At 38.9% G+C, this 25,704-nt stretch overlaps 2 protein-coding genes and 1 non-coding gene across 3 annotated transcripts; all 3 read left to right on the forward strand.

The window, feature by feature from the left end:
• Positions 1–3,185: 3,185 nt before the first annotated feature.
• LOC143891565 (CAAX amino terminal protease family protein) lies at positions 3,186–13,436 on the forward strand. Its single transcript, XM_077396061.1, has 5 exons — positions 3,186–3,345; positions 3,570–3,889; positions 7,349–7,501; positions 10,363–10,434; positions 12,424–13,436. The coding sequence occupies exons 2-5, from the start codon at positions 3,740–3,742 to the stop codon at positions 13,090–13,092; spliced, it is 1,044 nt and encodes a 347-aa protein (XP_077252176.1). The 5' UTR covers positions 3,186–3,345; positions 3,570–3,739; the 3' UTR covers positions 13,093–13,436.
• A 1,301-nt stretch (positions 13,437–14,737) lies between these two features.
• On the forward strand, positions 14,738–14,821 carry TRNAL-CAA (transfer RNA leucine (anticodon CAA)). Its single transcript has one exon. It is a non-coding gene; the product is annotated as a tRNA-Leu (tRNA).
• A 1,673-nt stretch (positions 14,822–16,494) lies between these two features.
• LOC143891566 (ras-related protein RABA1f-like) lies at positions 16,495–25,208 on the forward strand. Its single transcript, XM_077396062.1, has 2 exons — positions 16,495–16,808; positions 24,600–25,208. Exons 1-2 carry the CDS (start codon positions 16,591–16,593, stop codon positions 25,030–25,032), a joined length of 651 nt encoding a protein of 216 aa, XP_077252177.1. The 5' UTR covers positions 16,495–16,590; the 3' UTR covers positions 25,033–25,208.
• Positions 25,209–25,704: the final 496 nt, after the last annotated feature.

Here is a 25,704-nt window from a genome sequence, read left to right on the forward strand (position 1 = left end):
CACTACTAAGTTTTGATAATCGGACAAAGTCACTTGTCTTTTCTAGTTTAGGTTCCTTGGGAGAGCTTTTTTGGAACTGTAATAACATTTGGGTCACGTTTGGCTACCATGAATTTATTTTCATGATGGGAGGGCTAGGATCAAGGTTGGGTTAGCATTTCCTCAGGTTGGGTTGGATTAGGATTAGGGTCAAGGCCTTGGCAACCCGACCCGACCTCCATCCTCTAATTTTATCATGATATCTTAGGGGTATGTTTATTTTCTTGTATTATTTTGTTGGGTGCTAGGTGAACCCCAACCCAACCAACTTAACCTAATTTGGAGGTGACTTGGGTTAGGGGTTGACCATCCTCAGCCCGAGGCTAGGGTTGGCCTCAACCTGATCTAGCCCAACTTGAGATTTGCTAGGGACCATTGCATAAGGCATTCGGAGGTGGGGCTGTTGCATTTGAGAGCAGCCAGATAAGATAGGCTCAATTTTTGTCTTATTTATTTATTTCATATGACGTGGTTCGGTGGCTGCTCTCACATGCAACAGCCCATCAGCCCCCTGTAAGATTATGCGCCCCACTTGTAACATGATTTGACCTCAAAAGCGTTAGAGTCTGCCACAATTAAGTTAAAAGAGTAGGGGGGCATAATCCTACAGAGGGGGCGAAAAAATCATCTCCCAAATATAAATGTCTGGTTTTGTTCGGGTCGGGTTGCCCGAAACCTGATCCGGTTCGTTTTTCCCGACCCGAGTTGCACCCCCCTAAATTCTGCCAAGTAGGGCTGGCAATTTCACCCGGGAAAGCGGGGATCTGCCCCGCCCCGCTTGGGGAGGGGATTCCCCGATTTGAGCGGGGAAGGGGATTTAAAAAATTCCCCAGTGCGGGGAAGGGGAGGAGAAGGGGATGGAGTTGTCCCCGCCCCGCCCTCATTAATGCCATTTTTTTCTTGTATTTTTTTAAGTATTCTTTTTTTTGGGAAAACTCCTAGAAACCCCTTCGATCAAAACATATCTACAAGATTCCCCCAAAATTTTCATAATTTCCATTAGTACAGTTTTGTTCCTGAAATAGCTTATTATGTTTTCTTTTACCCATAATCCATTGGGCATTGTCCCTCATTATATTAGTATATTACCCTTAGAAATCCCCAAAATCTCTCTATCGAACCATCACTGCAAGGCAACATTAAATCCTTTGAAAATCTCCCTCCCCCAAATAAAGGCAACATCTCTCTGATGACTGATGAGTGATGAGATTTTATATGGTGTGCGCTCGTATAGTCCATTATTTTTTCAAAAAGTAATGTATGGGCTATGCCATAGGATGATCCAAACCGTCCATTTAATAGGCTATAATTTAAAAGTACTTTACAGGCCACATCATTAGGGGTGGCAACGGGGCGGGTCGGGGCCGGATGTTGGGGTCCCCTTCCCCTTCCCCTCTGCGGGGAATTTTCCCCCTCCCCTTCCCCTTCCCCTTCCCCTCTGCGGGGATGGTGGGGAATCCCCCTCCCCTCCCCGCGGGGAATATCTAATCCCCTTCCCCTTCCCCTTCCCCGCCCCACATCTTTCGGGGACAAAATCCCCGCCCCGCCCCCTCTTTGGAACCCAATCAAACCAGCAAACAGAGCTTCTTTCTTCTACGTCCATTACAGACAATATTGTGATGAATGCTATGATTCTATTCATGTGATCAACAAACAGATGGACAAAATCAGAAATGCATGGATGAGACAACAAACATAAATAACAACAGGACCTCATCTTTCAGCAATTTTCTGCATAAATTATGGAATGATAAATAGGAAATGAGCACCAGGATTACCTTCATTAACAGACAGCCAATGTGCAAAAAGTAACTATTTCAGTAGTCACAATGAACTTTAAAAGTCCATAAGTGGGCGCTCACACACGCAAAATAATGTTCATTAGTTCATTCTGTATAGCATGTTAACCCCCAGATGAGCATGAGAAATGAGAATGGAGAAGAGAACAAAATCAACAAATGACTTATTTCTTTAACTGCAATTCAGTCTAGTGCTGACATGAAACAAATTTCTAGTAGCTAAATTTTTCTTGTTGAAAATTAAAACCTGCAATCCAACCCTAAAATTTTGTTGGCACTACGATTTTTTGATAATTGCATACACTCAGCGTCTCAGGCTCTCAGCTTGTCTTTATTATTTCAACATCTGTGAAAAGGTTATTATAGTTCCCAAAATGCTCTCAGAAGCTAATTAAAAGGAAAAGACAAGCTAAGTTTATGTTTGGGGGAATCTTGTAGCCGATCCACAGAGTTTCTAGTAGTTTTCCTTAAAAAAAACACTTAAAAATTTACAAAAAAATGGCATTGATTAGCGGGGCGGGTCGGGGTGGGGCGGGGACAACTCCATCCCCTTCCCCTTCCCCTCCCCGCACCGGGGAATTTTTATAATCCCCTTCCCCTTCCCCTTTCAAATCGGGGAATCCCCTCCCCAAACGGGGCGGGGCGGGGCGGATCCCCGCTTTTTCGGGTGAAATTGCCAGCCCTACACATCATAGATATCCAAACCATCCACTTGTTGGGCTACAACGTAAATAGATTGCGGCCCAAAAATCATTTCCATAAGATTATTGCAACCCTCCGATCTATAGAAGGTACCATAATATGCAATTCCTCTACAGATAAGAGGGTTGGGATTATCCTATGGAAATGACTTTTGTGCCACAACCTATTTACATTGTGGCCCATCAAATGGACAGTTTGGATCATCCTACAATGTGCCCATCAAGTGGAAGGTTTGGATCATCTTATGCCTATGGTAGTATGGTGTGCCGATCAAATGGACGGTTTGGATCTTCCTATGGTGTGGCACGTACAATACTTTTTGGCAAGTGGGATTGGGAATTAGGGATTTGCTAGGGACTATCGATCAATTAAATGAATCTGAGAGCAACTACCTATGTCCCCAGGTTAATAAAGTGAATAAGACAAAATCTTAGCCTGTGTGGGTACTCTCACATGCAACAGCCAAGCCGCAACATGCCTGAAGTGATTGTCCCCGAAGGATGCGGGGCAGGGAAGGGGAGGGGATGGGGATGAGATATTCCCCGTGGGGAGGGGGATTCCCCATGATCCCCGCAGTGGGGGAGGGGAAGGGAAGGGGGGGAATTCCCCGCAGAGGGAAAGGGGTAGGGACCCCAACATCCGGCCCCGACCCGCCCCGTTAACAGCCCTACTGCCAAGTCGTTATCTAAAATTAATTTTATCCAGTCTTCTGATTTTACTCGTTTGTTCAATCCGAACCCTCTTTCCTTCTCTGTAATCTTATTAGCCCAACCCAAAACCAATCCCGCAGATTCAGTTCCCATCGGTATGATTTCGTTCTCCTCTTTGTTTTCGTCTCCTCTCTATAATTTTTTTTAATGTTTCCATCTATCCTTCAATCAGTAGTGCTACCTGCTTAGGGTTTACACCCCAAACCCTAATACACTTGCCTAGGGTTTCTTGGACTCTCTGTCCAAGACTATCCTTTTGTTACATGTTATTGCCAAATTGGAGGTTCTCATGATATATTTTTGTTATTGTTTATCTCAGAGAATCAGGGCTTTGTGGAAAAGTAATTTGAGAATATTTAAGGAAGAAGATATTCTGACTGATGTTCGTTACTAGAAGTCTAAAACAATGGCGGATTAGGGTTTTATTTCTCTGATGCAGAGGATTAAGATTTATCCCACCCGGATTCTCATTAATCCGGAACTCATCTCATGTCTAGCTCCTGCCATTGCCTACCTCTACATCCCTCTCTTAATTTGCCTTCAATTTCTAGGGTTAGGTTTTCAACACGTTCTCGAAGTTTCTTGCCCTTCAGTCGGAGCTCACACGGCATTAGAACTTCCTCAAGGGCTTCAAAGAAGGTAAGAATTAGTTGAAATTTTGAGTTTTCATTAAATTTTTTTTTGAGTTTTTATCTTTTTAATTGCACACGCAGTGGAGTATAATTAGGATTTTTATGTATAATTGTTGTAAAGAAATCTACCTTCTGATATTAATTGTTGGAAATCTCGGCTCAGAACCCAGTGCTGTTTGATTGTAAATCTCTCTGTCCCAAAAAAATATGAAACTGCTGATTACTTGTATTTTTCAATGGCATAGAAACGCCATAATAGACAACTAAAAGAAGATAGATTCAAAGCTGTGGAGATGATATGGCTCAACCTTGCACAACAAAGCCTCATAAAAAAAACTGCCTTTTTTTCCAACAATTTTTTCTTTTAATCTATCTGGATTTATTAATTTATATATATATATATATATATATATATATATATATATATATATATATATTATTTATTGATCCCAAGTATGTTTTTTCAATCAGACTAAAACCTGTTACAACATAACCGAATGGGACTACATCTCAGGACCTCACTAAGTAGAGAGATGTGCTTGTCTCTGAGCTACTGGGAGCTTTGAAAAACTAGGTAACTCTTTGAGAGTCAGTTTAGGTGGGAACCCAATCACATGGGAACCCAATCACATTTTGGGTGCAATTTGTGTGTAAAATCCTAAAATGCAATTCAAAAATCTGTTTAGTTATAAATTGGCTATACAATTAGATTGACCATAAATACAAAGCACAAACTGTACCTATACCTATTGTAAACAAAGTAAAATTCATGTGCTGCTATGCTACCAAGCAGTTGTACATGTATGGGAATTCTGGTTTAATTGTTATAACAGACTGTAACAGCCTCCCCTTAAACTAGTATTTCCGAGATAGTGATACGAAACATCTTCACTTCAATGGGTCTATCTTTTCTGCTCTCAATGTTCAATGGACCTTGGTTCATGATTTTACCATTAAGTTCCTTAGGCTCCCTTACCAACTAAAAACATCATTTTGACTTTTGAGAGTACCGCTGTCTCTCTCATGAGCGCTACTCTTTGGGACCTTCCACACACTTTAACCAACTCACGTTTCTTTATGATTTATGGTGAAGCAACTTCTGCCTGTTTCTGTCAGTCCTTATGATTTTAAGGTCGAGCGGAGTACTCAAATCGCTATGTGATAATTTTAAGCAAATCATGCTTTATTCCCCTTCCCTTTTCTCATAGAGAAAACAAACAGATCATGAATCACCAATATATAACTCTATCGTGCAACCTTGAAGGTACCAAGGTTTTGAATCTTGATCTTACACCATTTTTGACAAATTTATTGAACTCGTCAAGATAGTAGCCCAGAATTTACAGGGTTTTTTTGGGGTAGGTAAGCTAGGATCGAACCTGCGACCTCAAGGTTGAGAAACAAAGCCTCAACCATTGAGCTACAGGCCCAACCCCTGCAAATATAAGCCAGAGATATTTGAAAATGCTACTGAAGCATTACTTGTATCGTTCTTTTGAAAATGAAAAAAAAAAAAAAAAAAAAACTCACTAGTCATTGTATTGCTCTAATGATAGTAAGATATGCTCTGAAATTATCATATGGAATATTTGGGAAAGAGAGAAACAATCGGATTTTTGAGGAAAAGGAGAAGCGGGCACATCAAGTTACACTTGAAATCAAAATCGAATTGATTGCATGGACTAGAGAGAAGATGGGAAAAGAAGATAAAGGAAAAAATAAGTCCAAAGTGGAAGGCAACGCTGGAGGGATGGTTCAAGTTGAATTTTGACGGAAGCTCGATTGGCAACTTGGGTAAAGACAGGATTGGTGGCGTGATTCGGGATGCAAATGGGAAAGTGGTAATGTCTTATTCGGGCCCAGTGGGAATCTGTGATGCTATCGAAGTAAAGATGCTTCTCTTTGGACTTAGATGATATTTGAAATCCAACTTGGGCCCCTTATCGTTGAGGGCGACTCATTGAACACCACTGCTTGGGCCACCAATAAATCTAAGGGCCCTTGGAAGCTTGGAAATTCTATAGTGGAGATTCGGGATTTGGTACAGGCCATATGCCCTAGAATAGAACACGGGGAGAAGATCGTCAAATGAAATGGCGGGTCGACTGGCGAAAGATGGCTTGTTTGTGGAATCGATGATCATATCTACCACAACTCCCACAGATGGTCGATGATCATATCTACCTAACAGTGTTGGCACATTACTCCTGGTCTTTTGGATGTAATTCTGTTCGGTTGGTGACTGTAACACTTGGGGACACCTTGTCCTCTTGGATGTAATCTCTTTTTGATGGAATGAATTGTCACTCTTAAAAAAAAAAAGATATGCTCTGATTCATTGAAGGCTCGGACAAGGAATTCACGTTGCCCCAATCTCCCAATTCGCTCCTTTCTCTCGAAGAAACCTTCTTTGATCACTTTACTTGGCTACACCATCTACACGGCTACACCCTTGATAAACCCTTTTTCTCTGATCGCCCAATTTACGTCTTTCAACTTTGATAGCGTAGTTGAATCTGTTGTTGCAAAACTATGAATCCAACTACTTGGTTCACTTAGGCGCTGGTAAAATCACCTTGTGTTGGAAGGTGCAATCAAATTTTGATGCTATCATCCAACTAAAAATCAAAGACATTGTAATGATGTCACATACCAGATGATAATTCAAACTATGATTGGGATGAAAGAAGATGCCATCAAACTTGTGGAGATGCTACTGCCTGATGCGGTATAGTAAGGGTCTGAACAACCAAAAGCTCAATTAATAAAGTTTTTGTTATCATAAGTTCACTTTCTACAAGCTTTACAAGAGCACATGTACCAAGCTTGCATGTTTCCTCTCTGACACTAATTTACTTTGAGCCCTTAAGTTAAAAAATCTCTACACAATCAAAACACCAACTTTGTTTTCTCTTACCTCTTCTACACCGAGTAAAAGCCATTTATTGCCATACACATAAGTCAGTTTTGTTGCCCATATACAATCAAATAGGATTTTGAAAATGTTATTTTCTCTATTCCTATATTTTTCTTCCGTTTAAGATTTTACCTCTCTTTTAATGTGGCTATTCAGTATATTGATAATCAGAGAAGGTGATATGCAGTAGAATCCATGCTCTTTTTTTGTGGGGTGGGGGGGTTTGCATTGTTAACAAGACAGTGAACCGAGTTAGTGTTTCTAGCATATGTAATATGTATCAGCACAACCATATTTTGATATTTGCACAAACCCAGCTGTCTTTTCTTCTGTAATTGGCTCCTAAGAGCTTTTTTGGGAAATGTAATAACCTTTTGAGAGCTTTTTGGGAAATGTAATAACCTTGAGTAATCTTCATTGAGTTTAAGATGTAAGACTGGATTTTCCTCTTTCACCCTTCTTTTTTCATCTTAATACTTTTAAAATGATATATTGATTTCGCTAGTTGTTTTAATTTATTTTCTGATTTTGCCTTCTCTTTTCTTGCAGAAATGTAGATTCTCATGCTTTGTACCCCAAGAGTCATCTTCTGGAACCAACCAGTCTGATTTTATAGAAAATAAGCCACCTGATGAATTGGATAAGCCCGACTTAGATCAAACAAAAGCAGAAAATAACCTCTGGATTCCAAGTCTTCGAAAGGTAAACAATTCTTCTGTTCAGTTCCAATGCAGATTTTTTTTTTTGGGACTTTTTACCATTGATTTTAATTCATGTTCTACAATTGTAGTTAGGTTCAGGCGTCACAGATATGTTACTTTCTTACTTTACCATTGGTTTTAATTCATGTTCTACAATAGTAGGATCTCTCTCTCTCTCTCTCTCTCGTAGTGTTCTCTTGGAAGAACTATTCTTTTCACCTTTGAAAAAAATTATTCTCTTCCCCAAATGAATCTATCTTCACTTATGTTTTCTCAGCTTGCCACCTGTGATTTTATAATTGTTGATGGCTTTGTCTTCTTGGGTAAATCTAAGTTTCTAATATGAGATATGAAGGAGAAAGAAGAAGAAAAAGAGTGTAGTGGAAATTCCTGAGATTCTCTCCCAAGTGTGGGGACATCTCTCTTTTATTCCTGGCTTCCCTCGAGCTCGTGAATAGATGTTGCGCATTCCCAACTTGGATGAAAGAAACTAATGCTCATTCCTAGGAAGAGCTATACTCTAGATGTCGGCCAACTGATATCTAGAACGAATATAAGGAATAGAGACACCCCTGGACTCTATCTGCTCTCGTACAAAGTGGCAACCTACCTCAATATGCTGGGTTCTCATGGAATGTAGGATTAGTGGCTATATGTATAGCAACTTGAGGGTCACATAATATGAGCATAGTCTGTTTTACTCTCAATCCTAGATCACCAAGTAACCTTTTTCAACCATAGAAGTTCACAACTAGTCAAAATCATCCATGGGGACAGACCACTGATACTGGGAATAAGCAACAAAGATACACATAATGGAACGATTAGATAACTTGTCTATAGATGGGCTCAAGTTTTGAATGAAGCACACACACAACCGAATATTCTAACTCTCCATGAATCAAACGGGCAATTCATGAAGAACAGGAATCATCGTAGTGCAGTAATGAGCTGTTACTAGATTTCATAAAGCTTAGCAAATCCCCATGGCAATGTTCCTAATCACATACAATAGTAAGCAGCTGTGAGTTTATAAGAGAATTCTGCTCTTCAAATGAATTCACCCAAATTCAGTGGATCTGTTCGACATAAATGTCTTTTTTGAATTAAGCATGTAAACAAGATATGCCGGGCTTCATATTTGACATAGCTCAGTCCAAGAACAACTAATGGAGTCGTATTCAAAACACACATATATGAACTATCTCAAATCCATTCCCTTATTAAACCGAGCTTCCAAAAACCCCATAAAGTTAATTTGCATCTCCTGTATACGATGAAACTTCACATCTTCATAAAAGTCAATTCTCCTCACAACCCGTGCAAATTTGACAGTACTTCTGAAGAGATTTGTTACCCAGGGCAATATTGTGAAATCTTCTGGTATAGCTGATAAACCAGGGCAACATTATTTTGGTAGGATAGGAATATAACTCATGGGCAATGCCCAAGATCACGTTAGCTGTGAATTGGAAGTACGTACTCCATGCAACTTGTGCCTAGAGTTTAACAACCTTGAAATAAGCAGCAGGTTATTGGACTTCCAATCACTGTATTTTGGATCTTCTAACTTTGGGGGCTTGATAGATCCATTAATATAGCCCAACGTTTGTTTCCTCCAATAAATAACTTCGCTGCTCTAGACCGCAGAAAAGTGGTTCCATTCAACTGGATCATGGTTATATGTAATCCAGGATTTTCTGTATGATTGGAGCTTGAAAATCCCATGGCCGGGAATCAACCAATGGCGTTAGAGGACCATTCCTCAACCATTATATATCACAATATGCTTCCCACACTCTTCAATCATAGACTAGAAAGTATAATCAAGACATTGTGCTCTACAACAGACTAGGTACAAGGGTTTTAAAGTCAACCACATGACTTACTGCACTAGTCCTGTGTCTTTCCTGTCGCTTATGCCAGGGCCTTAAGAGTTAAGACTGTTGAAGATGGCCTTGCAGATGGCAGGTGGGAAATCAGTGTGTCCTTGCAATGTCATTTTATATACAAATATGTTGGATCTATATATACATGTTATATGAATGGAGTATGTGGGAATCTGCAAGTTTTATCCGTGGGTCAACTTGGAAGCATGGTTTAAAATTTCGGTTTCAGTACCGGTTTCGGACCCATGAAATTTCGAAATTTCTGGTCGAAACCCGGTGCAAAAAAAGACGCCTATTTTATTCAATATTAAATTTCGGTCGAAATATTAAAATAATAAAATAAAACAGGTTTTTTGGTTGAAATTTCGCCTGAAATTCTGAAATTCTGAAATTTCAGCTGAAATAAAATACTGTTTCGGAAAAGTGACATTTCGGTGTCGGTCTCCACCGAAATCTGAAATTTCGGATTTCGGTCGAAATTTAAAACCATGCTTGGAAGGCCACCAAGATTCACACCACCACCACCAAATGCGTCAAAACACACACACACACACACACACACCACACACACACACACACACACACACACACACAATAGTGAAAATGGGTAGTTTTTGTTCTTTTCCATGCCAGTTTTTTTCAGGTGTGGTCTGTTCTGAGAGAGAAGGAATTTCGGGGTTGATTTTTCTGGAGGCATTCTTATCCATCTTCAGGTGTTAAAGAATAGGCTTTGGTGCTAATTTTATATGATTCTCGTGCCACGGTGAAAGGGCGTTATCTCAGTTGGAGCTACTCTGGCCTAGCTCTTTTTTTTTCTCCTTTTGTCCTTCCCTTGGTCCATCTTTCTTTTTCTTTGCTTCATTACTTTTTCTTATTTCAAGTCAGTAGTATTAAAATGTTTTCTCCCCAAGCCTCTGTGATGTGCTTGAATGATAAGTTATGAGTTAGATTAACAGGTCTGATCTTGTTTCAGGGAGTAGATGCAATCTTTAAAGTACCCAGGGAACCTTGGATGGTACCATGGACAGCAGAAACCATTCTCCAGGTATGAGGTTCTCATGTAAATCCATTTTATGGTATGAGTTCGAGCCGTACACTGGTCGAATATATTAATATAATAAGCTACCTCATTACTGAAATTTATATGATTGATGAGGTCCAAATGTTCACATAAAATAACTATTTTGTTTTTCTGATTTTCACTACTGCCGGGTGCAGTTTACTTGGTATCTTTAAGTCACATGGTCAGGACTGGCATTTATCTCTCACCATAATATGGACACGTGATTTTTGGAGCCTTGTTTTAATAAGTTGACAAAATCTCTGCTGCATGGTTGCATCAATGAAAAAATTGCTATTTTTCCCTGGTATTTTTGGGACATCTTGTGGATTCCCCCTGTCCTTGCTGAAAATTTTTGGGATAAAATCATTTTCCTGGAAGTGTTCATTTTGCTATATTCCACTGATTTGCGCGCATGATTTTCAGAGCCACAATTTGTAGGATGGAAGCTCTATTGTGTCGCTACAATCTTCCTCCAGAATGTAACTTGCATGTTTTGTTTGTTTTTGAATTGTTAACAATATTACTCCCAAAATATGTAACTTGCATATTTGGCATCCATATTATGAATTTTCTTGACTTGCTCTTGACTAATAATTACATTGATGAATGCAAGACCTCAAAACCATGAAACCGATTAACTATATTAAAGCATGTTGAGAAGAAAATGCACCATGCTTTCATTCAGTACATCTCTTTCTGATTTCTTGTTTAAGTTGAGGCAAATTCAATGCCTGGGTTACTCAACCCTCTGGTGATCAAATTCCAGACCGGTCAATATCTCACTTTCTGTTGTTCTCTAGATTCCCAATGTTGTACTAAGGTATTTCACTTCATAATCTAAAAGGTATGGGCAACTTTCTTTCAGAATCTGGGCCTGGGCTGGTTGAGTCACACCATTTCAGAAGTTGATTCTAACCATGAAAAATCCTCTAAAGATCCAAACCATGAAAGTTCTCAGTCTTCCACAAGTGATTAACTAGATTGAGTATGTACATTAGATCTAATAGAGCATCTTTGCTACCAATCCGACCAGTTTTTTAATGAAATGTAAACCAACTGACTTACTACCAAAACCAGTCACAAATTTCTTCGATATTTTTAAAAGTATTTCGATATTTTGCTATTTTTTAACAAAACAAAAAATGCCGGAAATTTCCTGACATTCTGAACAAATATCGAGATATCGTCTTATTTTATTTTTTATAGAAAAATATCATGAAAATATCGCGATAAATTCACAATATTATTTGTTATCCTAATTCTGTTCTTAAATTTTATATTTTGTATATTCCATTTTTTTTCAAAATTTTCCTGATATAAACCATATAATAACAAAAAAATTAAAATATCCTGAGATGCACCATTCCCTAGAAATTACCGAGACAAATATTTGTGACCTACTAAAACTAGATGTTGATTTTAGCCTCTTGTTGTTATATTGAAAAATATGAATGCTGACTAATTTGTGTGATTTTTTGAGTTTCAAGGGAATTATGCCAAACCTTACACGAGGACACAACCAGTCATTTGTTATGAAGCAATTTTTGATAATTTGAAACTTCAACATGAAGAGCCCCAATCCTACCTGACTCAAAACTCGGTTGAGTATTCTATTGAGTTTTTATAGTAAAACAACAAACTTATTCTGCAGTTCGATTTTTTGAGTAGTCGATCAGTCGATTGAGTCATTTGGATCTCAGAACAACTGAGTAACCCCATCACTTGACAAGAATTTTGAGTACTCTGTCAGTCAATTGAGCAATTCAGATCTCAGAAGAATGTAACAACTCCTTATCTTGACAAAATCATGATTAAATTGATTCAAAGACTTTTTTGAGTATTTAGTCAAGTTTATAGGCACTGTCTGGAAGTGATTGTTGGTGAATCTCCGTAGTTCAGACGTGCGATATAAATTGTTCAGAAAATGAAAGCAATAAAAAATAAAGACCCTTATATCTTCTGGTGCTGCAGGTTATGCTCCTCTGGATTGCTTCCTTCTGGTTTGTTGGATCTTGGATAATCCCATTCTTAGCCCACGCAGCTGGTTTTGGTAAGGAAACTCTAACATATAGAGGGCAAGCTCTCTATAGCCTCTTGACAGATGTGGCAGAAGGCCTTGCAGGCATCGTGATCCTCCACCGCTGCCTCGCCAGATTCCGTCCTCTTCCGACCAACTGGTTTCGTTTCAGCTTGAAAGGGAAGTGGCAATTTGACGTCTTGTTAGGGTGCCTAATGTTCCCTTTGGTCAATCGGCTATCACAGATCAACATCGACCTTTTGCCACTGCTCCCAACTTCGCCTGTGGGTGCATCTAGTGTTGAGCAATCGATTGTGGCACGTGACCCTGTGGCTATGGCTCTGTATGCCGTGGTGGTGTCAGTGTGTGCACCTGTGTGGGAGGAGATTTTGTTCAGGGGCTTCCTTTTACCTTCCTTGACTAGATACATGCCTATGTGGGGCGCTATCTTTGTGAGCGCAGTGTCATTTGCCTTGGCACATTTCAATGCACAGAGGATGCTCCCACTCGTGTTCCTTGGAGTGGTGATGGGTGCTGTTTTTGCTCGGTCGAGGAACCTGTTGGCGTCGATGCTCTTGCATAGCCTTTGGAATGGGTTTGTGTTCTTAGATTTGATGAAATGAAAAAAAAAAAAAAAATTTATTTAGTATTGTTGTATCAGTGTAATAATGTTGGTAGAGCCTTTAGAGTCTATTCTTGTAGTGACACAAAGTTCATAATCAATAGTGCCGGTATGTTTCATACCATATTAAGGTTAATGCTTGGTAAAAATGGCTAATTCTGTCCTTGTGATGGTCAGTATAAGCGCTGGCTGTTGAAAATTAGAGGGTCATAACTGTTGTTGTGTATGTATTCAGCAGAAGTTGATAATAAGCGTCTAATCAGTTGTGTTTCTTATTAGCTTTTGTTTTGTGTATCAAATAACATTCTGGATTGTCCTCTTAATGTCAAACATGCCCTACCTGTAGATCTTCTACTCGTGTGATTGTCTTAACCCCACTGGTTTGCTCCCTTGCCTTCATGCTGTAATAAAAAAAGGAAGAGTAGAGTATTGTATAACACTTTGATTGTGATGCTTAGAAGAATGGGTGCTGTAAACTGGCTTCATATTAATCAGTTGAATTGTGGTCTAAACGTTGCCTCGTAATTAAGAAAATACCTACATTTCCTATTTCTAGCTAGAGGAGACTACTTGGCTTGCCTCCTTCCTGTTGACTACTAGGTAACTACGTGCAACCAACTGACTCTGATCGGATCTGTTGATCCAACGGCCACAACAATTCTGGCCAAATGCAATTGAGAAGATCTTGACAATGTGAACTGATTGAATCCTTTGATCTAACGGCCACAATAAGTCCGTCCAAACGCCATTGAGAAGACCATGATCGAATGGTCCTAGGCCTTTGATGCATTAAGCATTGTTTCTGGTTCTGGAAAGAAAAATCTATAGCCCATCATATGCATGGATATCCATTCGTCATGGGACCAAGATCATGAGGGTTGTCACATGATTTCTTATAAAATCAACCGTGTAGATGTCCACGTCGGATCTTAAAAATATAAATAACTGACTAGTCGTTCTCTTCACTGAAACCAAAAATCTTTCCTAATAGTTACTTTGGGCCCCACGTGTCTCACACCGATATTATAACATGGTTTCAATTTTCGGTTTCAGAATGCGTTTCGGTCCTTGCTGAAACAAATTTTTTTTTTTTATCTCATACGGAATTTCGGGAAAATATTAAATTATGAAGAAAATCGAGACTTTTTGGGTGAAATTCCTTAAATTTTGGACGAATCGTAATTTCGGTTTCGGTCTCGACTGGAACCTGAAATTTTGGATTTCTGTCAAAATTTAAATCCATGTGTGATGAGGCCGTTGATCCAACAAGTGAACACAAGTCCTTCCGGCATCGCACCAAGACCATGCGGCTTTGCTCATGATGGCCCACCAGATCAAATGTCCCAATTATGCTCGCATGTCGTCTTGTAGGACCCATATTGATCCATCAGGATCAAATGTTAATGGCAATTGTTGACCTAGAAAAACTCGTTGCAAGTAGAACGCTCCTACATTTTCATTTGGTCTCTCTCTCTCTACTTCTCGTTACATTGTCACTTACATCGATTATAGGATCACAAAGAGCTTTCCTTCTTTCAATTTCAATTAGAGGATGGCTTTGGACTACAATACTCTCAACTGGGTGACCTGGATTAATCAGGGACAAACGCTTACAAATTATAACCTTTGCACTACATGATGCATAAGTCAGGATGGCCGAGTGGTCTAAGGCGCCAGACTCAAGTTCTGGTCCTCGTGAGAGGGCGTGGGTTCAAATCCCACTTCTGACATTTTTTATTTGGAATGCCTAAAAAATACTGCTGGCCAAAATGAATAGATGATCTAACTCTCACTTTTTTGGCCCACAGTACATAGATGGGGACACTATAGGATCATCCAAACCATTCAAATTGTGAGCCCCACCCATTTTTGGATCGTAGGTTACAGAAAAACTCGACAAATAGAAGGGTTAGATCATCCCATCTCCCTCATTTTTGGGTATGGCCTATCTTGGGGGATTAAAAAGTTAATGGTTTAGTTCATCTATTCATGTGGGTTCAGTTGTACTTTTTATGGTGCACACGAGCGCGGTATATAAAAACTCACGTATTAACCCTCCCTCCCTCTCTCTCTCTCTCTCTCTCTCTCTCTCTCTCTCTCTCTCTCATGTTTAGTAAATAATAAAAACTAACAAAGCCAAAAGGGTTTTTAATCCGTAGATCAAATAAATAAAGAGAAAAATAGGACAAATAGATCAAATAAATTGATAAAATATAGGGAAAATCAAAGTAAAAGGACATGTTTTTCTTTTCCTACTATTGTTTGGTTGTCATTTACTATTCACATGATACTCCATGTCGGCCGTAAATTTTCCAAATGCAAGCCTTCTTTTAATTGTTTGGATTTCCTCTCAAATCAAGAGGAAAAGTACACTAAAGAGATGAGAAAAATAGAACTCTCTTGACAAATCAAGTGGTCCAAGGAGAAATCACAGCTGTATTAGTAAAATAATTCCCATCAAGTGGTCCAATTAATTAACTTTATTTTTTTGACAAATCAAGTCTTACTCGCTCAACCGAGTTTGGAATCAACCCATGGAATTTTAGTAATACGCAAAGACAAAATCTGCCCTCAATGTTATCTCTGTACTACGAGGCATAAAATCATTCTGATAGTGACGTGCGGTTTTGCAATCTCATCCTACATAGGACGTATCTCAAGGAAATAAAACTCTTGTGAAGGCTGAGGGGCATGAATAGGGTGCAACTCGGGTCGGGTTGGATCATATATATCATTTCTACAACCCTAACCTGACCCAATTCGAGCTTCAGGTTGAACCAACCCGACTCTAAATCTGTCAACCCTAACCCAACCCATCTAACCCGGAACCGGGGGGTTGAGTCCTTTCTATCCTTCTCCCACCCACGCTCACCGATGGATACGCTAATATTCTAGGGAAAAAAATAAATAAATTCACGGTACCCAAACAAGCAAAAGAGGGTGGAGATAGATAGGGGATGATGAGTGTGGAGAGCATAGAATATTAGAATGGGATTGGAAAACAGGGAAAATAAAAATCTTATTTTAAACGGAGAATGTTTTTCTTCGTTTACCGGCCCAACCACATGCTTTCGTCTCTCACACCCTCAAATTCATGGTAAGTTCGGTAACCCAACATTTGTGACAAACAAAAACTTAAACACAAGTAACCTCCTCTACACGAGGCATATGGCCAAAGGAGATCCCACGTGTGCCATAGGGTACCTGGAAACAATTCCCAATAATACTATGATCTTAACCGTTCAATCAAAGGGCAACAATTAAAATAAGAATGTCATTTTTTCTAGCCACGTGTGTTGATTCTGTTTCACGTGGGAAACGAAATTGAGTTTCAAGGGCGCAAGGCAGGGGTGCGAGTATCAAAGTAAGAAGGCAAGATTATCATGTTCGTATATGAATTGCCAACTAGGAAGGAATGTCATTTTTTTTGAACTTTGAATCCTTATAATATTTTCTCTGTTGAAAAGGGCTCGCATTTTCATGCTCTGTTAAACGAGAAATGGCGTACAGAGCCGATGACGACTACGATTACCTCTTTAAGGTCGTTTTGATCGGCGATTCTGGTGTTGGAAAATCAAATCTCCTCTCCAGATTTACCAGAAACGAATTCAGCCTCGAATCAAAATCCACGATCGGAGTCGAATTCGCCACGAGGAGCATTCACGTAGACGATAAAGTCGTCAAGGCGCAGATTTGGGATACCGCAGGCCAAGAAAGGTTAGATCCGATTCGAATTCTAGGGTTTTTGTGCTCCATTTCGTATAAAATATCTGATTCATTGCAAATAGTTTGCGTAGATCTTGGATTATCTCCGATCTGGAACTCGATTTTCATTTGACATAGCGAATGTCAGGTGTTGGGGCTTTCAGATCGCGAGCATAAAGACGGATTTTTTATTTTTTTATTTTCTCCATTTCGTACAATTATCTTCATCTGTTGATTCAATGCAAATAGTTTACTCAGATCTTGAATTGTCTTCGATCTGGAACTCGATTTTCATCAGACATAGCGAATGGCATGTGTTAGGGTTTCAGATCACGAGCATAAAAATACGGAATTTTTATTCTTGTTATCATCAATTTAGTTTAGGGTTTATTATTCTTCATCGCATTTAGTTTATCAATTTAAAATGTGATGAGATCTCCTTCGCTCTTTTATTTTTAGTTTTGAATGTCTACAAATGGACAATGCTCTCGTTTTTATAATCACGTGGATGATTTTCTTGTTCTGCTTATTGTAATGTTCTATAAGATTTTGAAGCACAATGAATTTATGTACTTTTGTGTTGTTCTGAAGCCGCTGAGGTTTTCATTTTGCAATGTATCTTGTGAGAACCCAAGACACGATATCGAACGCTTGCAAATAGTTTGATTTTAGTCATATCTAATGAGATATTGGTCTAGGTATCTAATGAGATATAGGTCTAGATCTTAAACTTTCTTAAGTATTTTTGGAGAGAGAGAGATGCAAAAAACGTGAATGCACTTCACTCCTCGTCACTATCATTCATTCGAAGGAATTCTTCTCTCAGGACTATGATTACTTGAGGCTCCCTCTTGAACTTCCTTTCTTTTGATTTGATCCGGCCTTGGACTTATTTTTCTGATTCTTTCTTGAATTGGAATTGCGAGACTTCCTTCCTTGGCCAATGAAGAGAAATTCTCCGTTCTCTTTAGATCGTGGATCCAATCATCTGTTTGGCCAGACTTTCTTAATTAGCCAAGAAACTCTCCAGTTCAACTAGCTTTGGTTGAATTCCTTGGATTGCTGCGATGAATCCATTGTATTCGGGTCTCAATCCTTGGATTATTATCCTCAGCATCTTTGTCTCCGTAATGCTAGACTCTTTGTCGAGTTGCCATATTTCATGGCAGATCTTCTTCAGCTTCATGAAATACTTAGGAATCGTCAGGTTTCCTTGATGCATGGAGCTTTTAAATTAGATTCAAGAAAGAAAAAGTGTGTTGTCCTGAAACTGCTGCGGTTTTCTTTTTTGCAATATATCTTGTGAGAACATGAGACACGATATCTAACAGTTGCAAACAGTTTAATTTTATTAATATCTAATGAAATATAGGTATAGGTATCGAATGAGATTAGGTCCAGGTTTTAAACCACCTTTGGTGTTTTTAGAAGAGAGAGAGAGAGAGAGAGAGAGAGAGAGAGAGAGAGAGAGAGAGAGAGAGAGAGAGCACTTCCCTCCTTGTCGCTATCATTCTTTGATCTTTAGTTGTTGCCATGTTTCATTTCTCGTTCTTTTTCCGTAGTGCGCGATATTATCTATCAAAGTGGTCCAGCTTACCACAATTATTGCACGTCTATCTTGGTCCCAAGCTCCGAATTCGTTTCTCATCGCTCCCCCTTGCACTTCTTTTCTTTTAATTTGATCCAGCCTTGGACTTATTTTTCCGATTCTTTCTTGAATTGGAATTGTGAAACTTCCTTCCTGGGTTAATGAAGAGAACTTTTTCGTTCTCTTTGATCGTAGATCCAACCATCTGTTTGGCCAGACTTTCTTAATTAGCTAAGAAACTCTTCAGTTCAAGTAGCTTTGGTTGAGTTTCTTGGATTGCTGTGATGAATCCATTGTATTCGAGTCTCAATTCTCGGATTATTATCCTCTGCATCCGTGTCTCCATAATGCTAGACTCTTTGTCATTTTGCAATATTTCATGGCAAATCTTCTTCACCTTCATGAAATGTTGAAGAATCGCCATATTAACTTGATGCATGGAGCTTTTAAATTATATTTGAGAAATAAAAAATTTCTCTCATTAATTTTTTTTTCCTTCGAGTGATTTGCAATTTCGCCGATCATCATTATCATATTGAAAATGATGCTTTTTGATCTATTGTGTAAAGCTTGTCCTGATATCAATCTGCACTCATATTTGTATGTCATAATATTATAGGCGCATTTCTTGTATTCGTATGCTCATTTTTATGAGAATCCGATATCCTCCAATTGCTAGACCTGATGTGCCATTGGACAAGGGTGCTCATTCAGTAGATATAGGTTGATCTATAAATGGATAGTAGAAACTTAATGGAGCTATGGAAGCTCTAGGATCAAATCCTTCATGGATACTTATGGTGCTAGTAGAACTTTTGGCGTACTCAACTTTTAGTCAATTCACGGGAAATTTTTGACTTGTTGTCCTCAATCAATATCATTAAATGAAGGGCTCAAGACCACCATTGCATGGATCAAATAAACAAGTTATGTACCTATAGTGAGTATTTCTTGGTGGCATAAAAAACCATCCAATTCTGATATGGTTATAAAATTAGGAATGTTTGGCTGACACCTTTTGAACTTCATTATTAGAATGTCGGTCAGATCACCAGTGGTGGGTCTAGTGTGTGATAGATTACCTTTTAGGCTTACTTTATAGTCTAATGTCTGGATTCGGTTATATTATCATATGAGAACTTCAATATTCTTAGGGTGATAGATTATAGCAAGATGCATGATATAGTCTAGTATTGTATGTCTTGTTAATTTCTTACCATTTCTTATTAAGGTTATGGGATTAGCTCTTTAATAGAACCTCTAATATATTTAAAAGACCATCGATGTATTGTTGCAAAATTGGTTTCCACATGCCATCCATGGTCATGGTTTCTTGTGAAACTTTTAAATTTGGGTTGGGAGTAGCATCCAAAGTATTTTTACGATCTTCTGATTATTGGAAAATTTTATTCAAGTTTTTTACAACCAACTGTTCTCAAGAGACCTGAAGGGAAAGAGAGTGCATACTCTCAACACATTTATTGCACTTCCTGGCTCATATGGTTGTTTTACAATTGTCTTCTTCTATGTTGTTCACTGAGCACGAGGTAATGCAACTAGACTTTTACAGTTTTTTTATCCATGCAGAGCCTATGTTATATTTAATGCGACCTATACTTGGTAGGGTATGCGTAGTAAGGAGACTAGTGAAGATGCTATTCAATTTAAACTGCATTGAAGGTCACCAATCCTATTCTGTGCTTTATTTGATTGCAGCAGTTTTTCAGTTGTAGACATTGCATATGTTACACCTTTCAAGCTGTTTGATTTATATCATGTCCTTTGATAGCTAGGTTTTAGTTTTGCATCTTTGTGAAATTTATACTATTAGGCTATAGAAGTTGGCCTCATTAATGAAAATTATCTTCTAAAATGTTTCTACTCACTGTTTGGGTGAGTTGGGTCTTCCTGTTGCCTATTGAGGAGCTGATAGGCTCGTGACCCTATACACCATGGGTTCCGAGAGGCAGGTATTTGTGGCTTTTGGCTATGGATGCGACTCTTTGGATGGTATGGAAGGAAATGAATAGGAGAGTCTCTAACGGATGCTTGAGGCCGGCTCATTGCTCATGCTTTAGTCATGATGTCTTCTCCACCATGGTGAGATGGGCGGTCTCTTCCGCTTGCTTGGGATGTTATCCTGAATCCTGGATGAATTATTTTCCTTTGGACCGTCCGCCCCCTAGATGGTCTCCCCCTTCTATGGGTTTGCTTAAGCTTACTTTCGGGCAGTTGAGCATTGGCAACTTTGGTTTTGTTGGGATTGGTGAGACTCTGTGACATAGCACATTAGGACTCTAGTCTCATTAGGATTCTAGCCTCATAATTGATTTTATTTTGGCAGGAAGTTTTTGTTATTGCTAGGATTCTAGTATTTGTTTTTTATCAAATTGTTAACAATGTTTGGAGTGTATCAGGTTGTTAGGATTGCAGTCTTTAGTTTATATAAGGTTGTTAACAACGTTTAGAGGAGGTTTTTTTCATCAATATATCGAAGGATGTTTAGGTTGCTCCATTGTGACCTGGTAACCCGGAAACAGCCTCTCTGCAAAGCAGGGTAAGGCTGCGTACATCTAGCCCTCCCCAGACCCTTCAATGGCGGGAGCCTCGTGCACTGGGCCGCCCATATGGAAGGACGTTTCTCTTTTATTCCTGTACTAGTGAATTCTAGGGGTTATTTGCAGATTGTAGGCTTCGGTGACAATTGTTTTCCGTTTGATCCACTGTCACTCTACATGATCATGATAGCATGATTGGATGGGTCTTTTCTGAACCAATTTGGGTTGCTGACTACAATTTGGCAGAGTTGATTGCTCTCAGGGAGGGCATTTTATGTTGTGGTAGCAAAGTGCTCGCGGGCTTGAGCCTCTAGCTCAATTGGTAAAGACGGTGATTTTTAACCCCGAGTTCGGTGGTTCAATCCCAGCTTACGTGCCAAAAAAAACAAAGAGCTCAATAATTTGATCGTGGAAGTTATCTCGTGTAATTTTAGTTGATGGATGTCAAGAGAAAGCGTGTTATCATTAGAGGTTTTTGGTATGAGATTGAGGATATTATGGCCCATATTGAGGGAAAGGTTTCACATTCTCAGCACTTCATGCCATGTATGAGATCAATATGCATGTAAGTATCTAAGTTGTGTCGCTTAGAAGGAAATGTATGGCAATGCTGTAAAAACATTTTAACCGAAAGGTGCAACCAGTTCTGCATTTGTTTAGTATCTAGATTAGTCATATTTGCAATTTTGAATACCTGAGTTCCGCATTTGTTTCAAGCAATGAAGCCAACATATGTTGTTACTTGCATGGTTTGGATGATGAATGGGGTTCTTCTCCTTCAGAAGTAACTAAAACATGGAAATTATCTTAGAATTTTTTTTGGGAAAAATACAGATACACCCCCTCAACTTTCTGACTTTTTCGACTATAACCCTGACTTTTAAAAGTAACCAACTACACCCTCTGAGGTTTCAATTTGTATAAGGTAGACCCCCTTAGTTGACAGCTCGTCACAGATCAAAGGGTTAGGATGATCCTATGGAGCTGATTTTTTGGGCACACCCTATCTATGTCAGGTCCATCAAATGAACGCTTTGGATCATCCAAACAATGTGGGCCCACTGTGTTTTTGTAGTGTTTGGATTTGGTTATGGGGTTTGGAGGGGGGTATGGGGTCTTCATTAGCATTGATAGTGTTTCAAAAGAAGGGGTCTACCTTATACAAATTGAAACCTCGAGGGGTGTAGTTGGTGACTTTTAAAAGTCAAGGTTAGAGTTGAAAATGTCAGAAAGCTGAGGGGGTGTAACTGTATTTTTTTTTAAAATGGAAATTTTCTTACAAGTTAATACATCATATGGAAACTTCTGAGCATGGTATGAAATTTAGCTTAAATTTCAACAAGTTTGTGCTCATTGGAATGATCTCTTCTTGCTCTGTAGAATCATACATGAAGCATTACTAGAAAACCTAGTTAAAATGGGATGAAATAGTTTCATCGTGCCACAGGGTCAATAGGGAACGTGATGAAAATTCTGTAAGGATATGTGAGTTCAAAACTTAGTTTAACTGAGTCAAAAGACAGCAATTTCCTTGTTGCCCAAAATCTACTCGATTTTAGCTCTTCTAATATTGACTTCACATTGCCCACATCTAATGAAATAAACTTCTAAGTTTCATGTTGTGTTCAATTTGTAAGCCCCTCTGCAGTACTTTGGCATTGACTTTGTAATGTTAATATTTTGGCATTGGTTCACCGCAAAATTAGTTCTAAAATGTTTTAGAAGCTAAGGCAGGGCTGGAAATATGAAGAAAGGTTGTTCATGCATCAATGCATTGGTTAATGTATCATGTCACAGACTCACCAAAGATCTTAAGATGCTTGATCGAGCATATACTTTAACTGCTTTTAACGATTGTCAACTCTGATCTTGTGACTAATTTTGAGGAAACCTAGTACTTTAGAAACTCATAATATAGATAAGATAACTAGCAAATCCTCAAAAGAATGGCAAAAAATAAAAGACTAGTCAAAGAGAAGATATGACCAACTTTTAAAACTATCCACCCCTTTGTGGTGACTTACTAGGTGGTTTGCTATCGTACTTGCTTCCTGAGGATTTAGTTATATAATTGTTAAGATATACAATTTCAAATGAGTGAAAGTTACAATTTTGATTAGTTAACTTGTTATTTTTTTTGATTGAAAGTTGTTATTTTTCATTAGCATTATAATGAATGTCATTCAGCAAGTTAGGGGTGAACAAGCGTTGAGTGAGTTCAACTCGAACCCAACTAAGTGACCCTGGGCCCTGACCCAAATCCAACCTGAACGCATTGTGCTGCACCTGACCTTAGCCAACATTGATTTGCAGACACCAACCCAACCCCTAGAGCCAAGTTCGGGTTGAGTTGAGTACATGGACAGATGGACATACCCCAACCGTATATTCACCATGTCGATTTCAATGGTTCATGGTTGGCCATGACGTTCAGCGGCCTTGAAACTTGAAAGGGGGTTAAGGTCTGAAACTGAACCTCAACCCAATTCAGTATGCGCCGATATGGTTTGGCCTCTACACTTAGGCACTCTAACAGGGGAGGGTTGTGAGGCAAATAGTGGTGGATTGGAATCTGAAGCGTAGGCGAGGGTCCACTAATCCGTGTAGGCCTATGCAGTGCCACGGTTTCTCTGTGGTCTATATAGAGTCATGCATGCATATCAGATGCTAAAAATCTTATACATCAATAGTTTAAGAGAGGCCAACATGTCATTGGATTTATCATGAACAGGTGATACATTATATCTGGGTGGCTGATAGATGATTTATTGGAAATTTGATCGCCATTGCATGGAAATTCGACAAGTTTAAGAAACTTTTACGACCCATGCTTCATTGAAAATGGGATGATACCAAAAATTTTGATTGAGTATACCAATGCCGTTATCCCAGCCGCAGCATAATATAGTTAACATATTCAAATTAAACAACAGACTGTTGGAATTTGCACAAAAAATGAGTCCTATATTTCTGAGGCACTCATTGGCCCTAGTACATGGTGAGTGCAGTTTATGATTGGTTAACCTAGATAACTTGTTGCAGAGAATGTTATGAGCGTGGGTAGATATGGTTTGGGTTTCTATATTTATATACGGTGTTTTAGAATTTTAGTAAGTGCACAAATGAAGGAAGAAACCTGAATTACTCGTTACTCTTATTGAGGCTTTAAGAAGAAGAGAAACTACTATCTTGCTCTGCTATACAGTTTTCATATGTTGGCATGTAGCTCCTTGTATTTCTGTCTATGCTGCATGATTCGTCCGTTACATAATAGGAGGATAAGAAATTATAAGGTCCTTAATGTGGGTTTTACTTGGCCAAGTTTGATCTTTATAATGATTTCAACTTCTTCAGTATTTGCTAGTGTTATAGGTATCATCTTTCATGAAAATAATCTAGTGGGGCAACTAGCTCCTGAAATTTAGACTAAGTCAGCATTATTTTGGTAGTAGTTTTCTCTTATCTCTTGTCTGTAAGCAAATTAGGTATATTCCATAAGCATTGCTTCTTTTGTAGTATGAAGGTGGAGAGTTTGCTTTATTGCTCGTCAAAATGTTAATAGTTGCATCATATATATATATATATATATATATATATATATATATATTATTATTATATGAAAATAACTTTTGGTATCTTCCCATTTCTTTTACAAAGATACCGCGCAATTACAAGTGCATACTATAGGGGAGCTGTTGGTGCACTGCTTGTCTATGATGTAACCCGTCATGTGACATTTGAGAATGTAGAGAGATGGTTGAAGGAGCTTAGAGATCACACAGACTCCAACATTGTGATTATGCTTGTGGGTAATAAGGCAGACCTGCGCCACCTAAGAGCTGTTTCCACCGAAGATGCGAAAGCTTTTGCAGAGAGAGAAAACAACGTTTTCATGGAAACTTCGGCTCTAGAATCATCGAACGTGGAAAATGCCTTCACGGAAGTCCTGACTCAGATATATCGTGTTGTCAGTAGGAAGGCTCTTGACATCGGGGGTGATCCCGCAGCTCTGCCCAAGGGACAGACAATCAATGTGGGTAGCAAGGATGATGTATCGGCAGTGAAGAAGGTCGGATGTTGCTCGGCCTAGGTATGGAAATGAGAATTACATTTGGTTTTATGTTGCTTCTTTTCTTCGTCCACGGAATTCCTGTATTTAAGACGCCGGCGTGACACACATGTTTAGGATTTAGAATGGAATGTAATTTGTTATTCTCTTTCCTTTGATGCAGATCTTCTAGTATTATTTATTCTCAATATTTTATCTGTGTATTACTTACATGAACATAAAATTTGGTCACATTACTAAACTGAACTTATTTTCATGGGATTTGCTAGGGTATTTCGTGAAGGCATTTTGCTTCTGACTTTTGCATGAGATAACAGTCACAAATCCACACAGTTTCGCTTTTCAACAGATTTTGTCTTATTCATTTAATTCATCTGAGGTGGCTGTTCTCTCATGCAAAAGTCAGCTGCAAAATTCCCTACCAAATCCCCATCATATTATCCTCCATTGCTTTAACCACATCCTCTTTACCACCATCTTTGTGATGGTGACATTAATTCTGTTTTGACCAAATCCCCTGTTTGTTTTGGATTTTGAGTCCAGAACTAATGTTTTTGTCTCTAAAAAGTAATTTTGAGTCCAATAATCGGTTTTGGACTCACAATCAGTTCTCGAATTACAAAACACATAGGCCTTAAGTTCAAACATTAACGGTGGATATGAGCTTTGACTAGAGGAACTCCCAGTGACATT

The sequence above is a fragment of the Tasmannia lanceolata genome, unplaced genomic scaffold, assembly GCF_043159265.1.
Source record: "Tasmannia lanceolata isolate RefF3 unplaced genomic scaffold, GAP_Taslan_0.1 ptg000015l, whole genome shotgun sequence".
Classification (NCBI taxonomy): domain Eukaryota; kingdom Viridiplantae; phylum Streptophyta; class Magnoliopsida; order Canellales; family Winteraceae; genus Tasmannia; species Tasmannia lanceolata.